Raw genomic sequence first — 8,718 nt, 5'->3', positions numbered from 1 at the left:
AAGACTGTAAAGAGGTTTAAAATCCACACACACATATACATAACTAACAACAATTTTTACAACCACACTCAAGAATTGATCAGTGTTTACTTCTACTCTTATTACTCCACCACAATTAGCTAAATTGTTTAGTCCAGCAGTTAGGGACCCGCCGATTATGCTCATAATTTTACCTATTATGCTATGCTGCACTGCTCAAAAATTTACCTATTATGCTTAAGTTTATGCTCAAAACTTACCTATTATGCTCAAATTATGCCAAATTATTTATGCCTCAGTTCTCATGCTCTGCTAATAATTTCCAGTTTATGGAGAAATAATAAGTGGCTGAAGCACAAACCTACTTGTCAAAATGCATATCACAGAAAAGATCGATATACTCTAATAGAACAGTCAGCTATGTGATTGTTCTATTAGAATTACTGACTGTTCTATTAGAGTATATCGATGTTTCTGTGATAGCTATTTTTATAAGTAAGAATTCATACTATTACACAAATATTCTACCTATTATGCTAGCATTATGCTCAATGCTTTCAGACACCTATTATGCCCATAATTATGCCAGCATAATCGGCGGGTCCCTACCAGCAGTGCTGTTGAATCACCCAACATTAATTTATTTATAAGCAACATTATTAATTTTAGCTAACTTTATATGATCATTGTTGTACTATATACTCCATATGGAGGCTTCTGTGGAGTAAAACATTACAATATACAATACAACTATTCTGTGGTATGTATCTGTTGGTGTTAGCATAAAAATCAAGTATATACTGGTGCTGTACTTTTTACAATTTGGCTCAAAGTAGCTTTATAGTAGATTCTCTGTTAACTAGATTCAAATGCATGCATGGAACTAAAATATCTTAGACAGTCTTAATAATTACATGATAATGAGAGATGTGTGGCATGTGTGGCTACATATATATGTATGATCTACTTAGACCAGGCAAACTTGATTACTTGCTTCTCATCCACAAAAATTCAGTCTCCATGTGGGCGGCAGGTCATTTTTCATTTTTTGTTATTAAAGAAAATAGTCCAAATTAAGCTGTCTATTACTATATATAAAGGTTAGTTAAAGCCTTTTAAGAACTAGTGCTTCTTACAATTTACCTCCATTTCTGAGGTACAGGTGAGATATGCTGTGCTGAAAAATGATGGTCAGCTTTCTTAGCATCAAAATATATGTGCATATATTGATAACAGCAACTATGAAATTAGAGGTGGTGGGGTAAAAAGGATGCGGGCAGGGATGAGAAGCAATTAATCAAGTTTACCCGGCCTTAAAAAGGTCACTATATATAATGAGGTGATTTTTTTGATGCATGAGATCATGTTTACACAGTTATTATAAGGTCATGCACATGTTAGCATAATTATGTTAACATATATGTTAGGGACCCCAGACTGACCATGCCATTATAAGTGGATGTATGGTCTTATTACTGTAGGCTCTCAGTTATCCGACACTCATTTAACCAAACCCTCATTTATCCAAAATTGAAAATGACTGTACAGGTGTATGCTCTATCAACAGGGCTATGTATATAAATGGAGCCCTGCAAAAATCACAAAGTTGGACATAAGTGTCACAGCATAGTAGATCAAGTTAAGCTTAATCTCTAGCTTGTATATAATTTAAAGTGTCTTTTTTACAGAGCCCAAAATTATAAAATAGTTAGTCTCACACTTGTTACGTACATGCATGCATTTTTGTCCATCCAGTTGGATGTTTCATATGCCATTTTATTTTGATTTGCTATTTTGAGTCACAGTACTATAAGGACCACAATGTAAATATATGATGTACTATAATAACATGCAAAGATACTAGTTTACTAAGTATTATATTCTAACATTGGTATATATGTAAGATTACAATGTATTTATTTTAGTATACACAGAGTAAAAAAGAAGTGTTTACTACAAACAGCAAAAGGCATAGGTATCAATGCTTAATGCTTTTAGGCCTACAGTGGAGTCCATATGTGTGGACAGGAGTTACTTCCCAGTATGTGATGTTATAGTGAGCACACACCAAGTTTCCAACTTGAAAAGTGAAACATTCTCTGCAGCGCTTTGGCATTGTATGTGCAACCCTGTTGGCCACACCATGCATCAGTTCCTTGACAAGGAAATTGGCTCAGAAATTCATTAATGAATAAAACTTCAATATTGTTCACAATGTACCATCAGTATTTTCAGACACAACATACTCCGTTAGTTCGATCCACCCATAAAATTTGGATGACAACATCAATATGTCACTCAAACTTAGGGACCCGCCGATTATGCTGGCATAATTTTGAGCATAATAGGTACCTAAAAGCATTGAGCATAATGCCAGCATAATAGGTTAAATATTTGTACGATAGTATAAATTCTTGCTGGAAAATGACAATTGCAAAATAAGATCGATATACTCTAATAGAGCAGTCAGTAACTCTAATAGAACAATCATCAAACTGACGAGTATATTGATCTTTTCTCTTACATATGCAGCAGGAATTTATTATTTATGCTCCAGCCACTCATTTGTTTTCTATACAGTGTTAAACTAGTAGCAAAGCATATGAACTAAGGTATGAACATTGAGCATAATCGAGCATAATAGGTAGATATTGAGCATTAATTTAAGCATAATAGGTGAATTTTTGAGCAGTGCAGCATAGCATAATAGGTAAACTTATGAGCATAATCGGCGGGTCCCTACTCAAACTAGACACAGTTATTTGCTCAGCCACCCAGATGTCATCTTTCTTATACACTCAATGCTTCTTTTAGATTTAAAGTTACTCAGTGGTGGAACACAGTACCTTATTGTTATTTTGTAGTATTAACACCACAGACCCATTGATGCTGGGTTGTATATATACCAGTTGTTAGTATAGTGATATTTAGGTAAATACCAGTTTTGATGACAGTTGAAACTGGTCCAACTCCAGCCCTACGCTGGACCATCTCTAACTTGTGTATATTGCTGTTTGTGTGTGCAGACCAAACGATTGACACATATTCCAAGATGGAATGTACCATTACTAAATAACACATTTTCTTGATCTGCAGAGGGCAGGAGGAGATGTTTCGTCATAAGAAAACATTGGCAGGGTTTTCTTTACAGACAGCATGTTGAATATGGTTTGCCCAATTGAGATGTTCGTCAATAATAACACCTAGGTAAGTGGCATTTTTGGATCGATGGATTTCATGTTGTTTCATAAGGTATGTTGAATCAGTTGTTTGCATCCTGTTAGTAATCTTGAGGTGTGCTCACTTGCTAAAATTGAAAAACATTTGCCAGTCTTCACTCCATTTCACTATGGCATCAAGGTCTCTCTGCAATGCTAAACAATCCTAAATTGTGTGAATTTGTCTAAAAAGTAGCATATAGTCGTATTTGAGAGTTCACACCAATACTGTACCTTGTAGTACACCCGAGATGACCTCACACTGTTCACTAGATATGCCATTCAAAACCACTTGCTGTTGCCTATGTTCACTAAATCTTTTATCCAATCATCAAGGTGTGGGCATATTCTGTAACATTCAAGTTTTTGAAGAAGTCTTACAAGTGGGACTTTATCAAAGGCTTTGCTGAAATTGAGAAATAGTGCATCTATTAACTTCCCCACTGTTGTTGAGTAATGGTGCAAATTCATGAATGGTGTGAATAAGTTGTGTTTCACAGGACTTCTTTTTCTGGAAACAGTGTTGCTCTTCCCGAATAAGTTGACATTTCTCCAAATGAGAGTTGATGGAAAAATAGATGATGTGCTCTAAGAGTTTACAACAGATGGAGGTTAAGGATATTGGGAAGTAGTTGGTGGCAATTTATGGTCTCCCTTCTTAAACACAGGCAGTATGATAGCATGCTTCCATTCAGTTGACCTTAAGTTTGATGTAAAGAAGCTTTGAAGATTAACACAAGGGATGGTGTAATATAATTTGCGAATGATTTTAAAAATCGAGATAAAATCTGATCTGGACCTGATACTTTGTTTACTTGATTATCTAATAAATTTTTGACACCTTCTGGGTTGACATCCATTACTGGTAATTGGTAAATTTTCATGGTCACACCACCTAAAAGATCACCTCCTACAAAGGCCTACAAAGATCAAGCAGTAACAGCAGGCAACACATGTACACCTAGGCACCAAATATGGATATTAGCTAAGGGATGCACTTCATGACCCTAATAAAATTAAATTATGACTAAGTTGGTCCCAAACTCAGCAGTTATGGTGACATCCTCTGGACATGTCAAGCAGATCCCAAAACGTATACAGTATAATTTTTAAGTGCATGTACTTTATGGCTTCATCATATAGTGACCATATAAAGTACAGTAGGTCTTGGTGATATTATATTTTTGCAAAAACAACTGAGCTGTAAAAAGGGTGCGGTTATCAAAAGCCTGGGTGAAAAAGTTTTAAAATCATAGATGGTGACCCAGAAATGGCTTAATTCCATTCAGGCTTTTAACCATTAAAAACTGATTGTAATTAACATCATTTCCTTGGCAGCTACCTTTATGTTTTCACCAGGAACCATCCTTTTTACAGCTTAGCTGCGTAAAAAAATCGTATTTTAAATAGCCACCCAAAGCCAGCCATAAACTCGCTTTGATCCAATATCACACACGCACGCACGCACGCACGCACGCACGCACGCACGCACGCACGCACGCACGCACGCACGCACCCATACCCACACACCATTTGAGTACATTAATGAAACAATAAACTGTTAGGAATGTTTCCAAACTAGTTAAGAAAAAACAAGCCAAAGCTCAGAAAGCTGAATGTTATGGTAATCATTTTAGAGGTGCTTAATATGGATGAAGCTGTTCTGGATGAAAGACAGGTTATATAATAAGCATTAATATTAGAATAGCTGATTATTGTATCAGAGTACTTTACCGCTATATTGGAGTATCTGCAGTCTGGTATTTGCCAGTATCTGCAGTCTGGTATTTGCCAGATATAGATTTGCAAGACCTTTACCACCACACTTGCATAAATACATCTGACAATCCTCCACATGTGAATATAAATATGTTGGGTTCTTAGAGATCTGGTCACATAATTCAGATGATGTAATGAATGCTGTAATGATAATAAAAAATGTGGTGTGTAGACTACACAATGCTCCTGATTTGTTTGTATGTATATAATAAACAATTATTGCATAAATACAAAGTCATCTGAATCAATCAATAAACAGGAGGCAGTTTGGTGTTTCCCTTCTTTGCTTTGATGACTTAATCTCATTGAAACTAATCCTGTTAGCAGTACCATAATTTATAACGGTTCTTTTTAGTTCTTGTGGTCCAGCCTCTTTGTTACGGTTCCAATAAATGGCTGCTGCTCCACTCACAAGTGGAGTGGCCATTGATGTACCACTGAAAGTAACCACGGCAGTACGACTGGTACATCCTGCACTCCTTATATCCTGTCCTGGGGCAAATACGTCTACACATTTTCCATAGTTTGTTCCAGTTTTATCTCCTGTTTTATAAAGTTTGTCACCTCGACGTGTTCCTCCTACTGTTATAGCATCAGGTGATGCAGCAGGTGTCTGACTGTGGAATTGGGATAATGCATACATCATATTAATGTTATCTAGGTCTAATGCAGTGATTGAATTATAATCTAAATCAATTATGTGGACCTAACCAATCGGATATTCTCTTTAGGTGTAAAAAATACCAGCTCATGATCAGTTGGTCACATGCATGTCATACATACTGTATTTTAAAACTGATATATATATATACTGAAACTAAATATCGTACTTTTTCAATTTACCTGCATGCGTCAGTGAAATTATTGCCGGCAGAGACCACCACAAGTATTCCCGCATTTGTAGCAGCTTTGACTGCATCCAGTTGTGTTTGACTCACTCCTGTTCCTCCTAATGACATATTAATGATAATCCTCCTGCTTCTGTTTCTTTCTTTGACATTAATAACATGGTTTATTCCACGAACAACCCTACTAACTGGGCCCATTCCATTACACCTCAGCACACGAGTGCTGTACACTGTAGCTCCCCTAGCAGCACCAAAAGTCTTTCCAACCGCTAAAGCAGCAACATGAGTTCCATGACTGTTACAATCTTTTCCTTGTCGATTACTGCCAGTGTCTTCATCAGTGGGATCATAGTTATCATATTTAGCTCTTCCTTGAAACTCCTGATGATCAAATCTGATGCCTGTGGAAGCAATTGCAATTTTATGTGTAAAAATTATATTTATGTATGTACTAATTTAATTAAGGGGAATCAAGAAATATTGGAAAACTCATGCAGGGTACATATAGTATGTAGATGTTTGTTAGCGTAAGTTAGACATCAGCTAACCTGTGTCTAAGATATAGATGTCAACTCCTGCTCCATCATTGTCGGGGCCATACAGTCCATTCAGTGGGTAATTACGCTCACCAATCCTATCTAAATGCCACTGTGAAGTTTGTCTTGTTGCTTGTACTATCTGATCTTCTTCAATGTATTCCACTTCTGACTGTTGACACATCTGACAAGATATCGCCAGCATGACAGTGAAGTCATATACACATATGTACTAGTGATGCACCGATACCGATATTAGTATCGGTATCGGCCCTATTTTGGCGGTATCGGACTTGTATCGGTAAAGCTATAAATGCCCGATACCAACCGATACTTTAAATGACGTAATTTAATTACTTATCAAGATGGCAGCATACATAGCGCATTGAACGGAGTTGAGCAAAAGTTGATATAAGCCATGAATTCTTTAAAAGAAGCCAGCTACTAGCATTATTAGCCACTCCAAATAAATTCTCTGTTTCCCGTCCACCGCCCGCATCTGGTTAGCTACTGCCAGCTCTAAATATTCCATTATTCTGTATTCTTCCATTATTTTCCGGTTATTCTTGCATACTGATAGGTTCAGTAAAAGCTATCTTGAAACAGTGTCAGCTCACGTGTCAACAGTGCTATCAAGTCAGCACAAACTTCACGTTTGTGTTGTTTTTGCAACTTACAAAGGAAGGAACAAGCTTAAGCATGCTTTTATGCAGCCTTTTTGGCTGTGCCAGGCAAATAATGGCTTGAAAAGCTAGCCAATCTTATAAAATTTTTTTTTACTCCGGCCCTAGTGGCACTCCCTTCCTCCCACACATCTCTATAGAATGCTAACAAAATATTTGAAAAATTAATTATAACCTACAGAAAAGAACCTACACAGAACCTACAGCATGCCCAGGGTTCAATGGGCAGGCAGGTGCCCCTCAGCAACAGCTTATAATGAAATAATGGAAATGGACCGCCCGCCTGCATGCAAATATTCCTGAGTCCAAGACGGGAAACAGAGAATTTATTTGGAGTGGCCTTAGTACAGTGGAAACTGAAGTAGCTAAGTCACAAAATAAGATTCACTGAAGCCATAAACTATTATCTTCGTGTAGCTAATTGATGTATATAGCCACTGCAAACTGCAGTTGATGGGATTAGCCCTTTTTAGTAAGCTATGAGAAATGCAAGTGGGGCAAAGTATCGGTATTCGCCATTTCCGTCCTCAAATGTATCTCCACTATAGGTATCGGATCGGTAGTGAAAAAGTGGCTTTGGTGAATAATTAATATGTACATGCACATGCTAAATGCATGCGCACGCATGCGGCACATGTACACACGCAAATGTGTGCACACACCCACGCACACATGTAAGTATATAAACATACGTACAGTTAAATTAAGTATTCTGTTACTACCTACATACCATGTCAACTCCATCATGATTCATTTTTACTATGGCCCCATGAAGATGTGAAGAGTGAAATTCTTTAACATCACCAATCATCACAGAACTGTCAATATCATTTGTTTCACTGGAAATGGTTGGCATCTTACAGCAATAATATAACATAACATTGAATACGATGCTATGCACATTCACTCACCATTTCAGACATGCTGGAGTTTCCCTTCATCATCACAATGTAGCTGGATGGAATGACAGATCCTTTTCCACCTTTGATCATCTTCTGACATTTGTAAGACTTGTCTATCAGTTCAATCATCTTGATAGACTCGACCCGGTCACTGCGACATAGCTGTGACCATTACCACATATGCAAATAATGCTTGGCAAGGTTTCTTGTGTGTGCGTGTGTGTGTGTGTGTGACCATGTATGTGCGGAGCTATATAGTAATATTGTACAAATACAATTGTAGTTATTGTGACACTATACCTTTCCTACATCAGTACAGCATACGTACCTTTTTCAGATCTTTAGGAAAAAATGTGGCTGTAAATGATTCATCTGAGTACTGAATGTTACTTGCTCCATTTAGTCTTTCAATGAGAGACTGAATTTTGCGTGATCTGGTGTAAAGAATGGTAGTGACTACGTATCGACCAGTCTCCAGTATAGTAGCTGATGTAGTTCCACTATTCCCCACTGAACTACTGGTAGGTATCAACTTGTCACATTTCATTGCTGAAGTGATCATGATCATAGTAACAGCTACTAGTAGGATCTTCTGTAGCTGATATTTAAACATCATTTTGACTGTTTCTTGTTATCTCTTTGATATTCAACTTTGTTCTACTGTTCTACTACAAGTGTTGTTGCTTTTATAACAAATGAGGTGAATTTGTTATAAGAATTCTGTAAACAAAATTATATCAGGGCAGTTTTTGTATCCTGCTATAATTATTTTC

At 36.9% G+C, this 8,718-nt stretch overlaps 1 protein-coding gene across 1 annotated transcript; it reads right to left on the bottom strand.

The window, feature by feature from the left end:
• Nucleotides 1-5,082: 5,082 nt before the first annotated feature.
• Nucleotides 5,083-8,688, bottom strand: LOC136266817 (extracellular serine proteinase-like). The gene is made up of 6 exons (XM_066061841.1): nt 8,274-8,688; nt 7,955-8,107; nt 7,774-7,899; nt 6,373-6,544; nt 5,820-6,225; nt 5,083-5,593 (listed from the first exon to the last, which is right to left on the bottom strand). Exons 1-6 carry the CDS (start codon nt 8,559-8,561, stop codon nt 5,221-5,223), a joined length of 1,518 nt encoding a protein of 505 aa, XP_065917913.1. The 5' UTR covers nt 8,562-8,688; the 3' UTR covers nt 5,083-5,220.
• Nucleotides 8,689-8,718: the final 30 nt, after the last annotated feature.

Source organism: Dysidea avara, chromosome 9 (assembly GCF_963678975.1).
Source record: "Dysidea avara chromosome 9, odDysAvar1.4, whole genome shotgun sequence".
Taxonomy (NCBI): Eukaryota; Metazoa; Porifera; class Demospongiae; order Dictyoceratida; family Dysideidae; genus Dysidea; species Dysidea avara.
Note: the sequence above shows the minus strand (reverse complement) of the source record. Positions and strands in the feature narration are given on the sequence as shown.

Coding starts and splice junctions, on each gene's coding strand:
- LOC136266817 (XM_066061841.1), bottom strand. CDS start 8,561: ATGATGTTTAAATATCAGCTACAGAAGATCCTACTAGTAGCTGTTACT. Junction 8,108..8,273: donor TTCCTAAAGATCTGAAAAAG/GTACGTATGCTG, acceptor TAATGGTCACAG/CTATGTCGCAGTGACCGGGT. Junction 6,226..6,372: donor CATCTATATCTTAGACACAG/GTTAGCTGATGT, acceptor TTGCTTCCACAG/GCATCAGATTTGATCATCAG.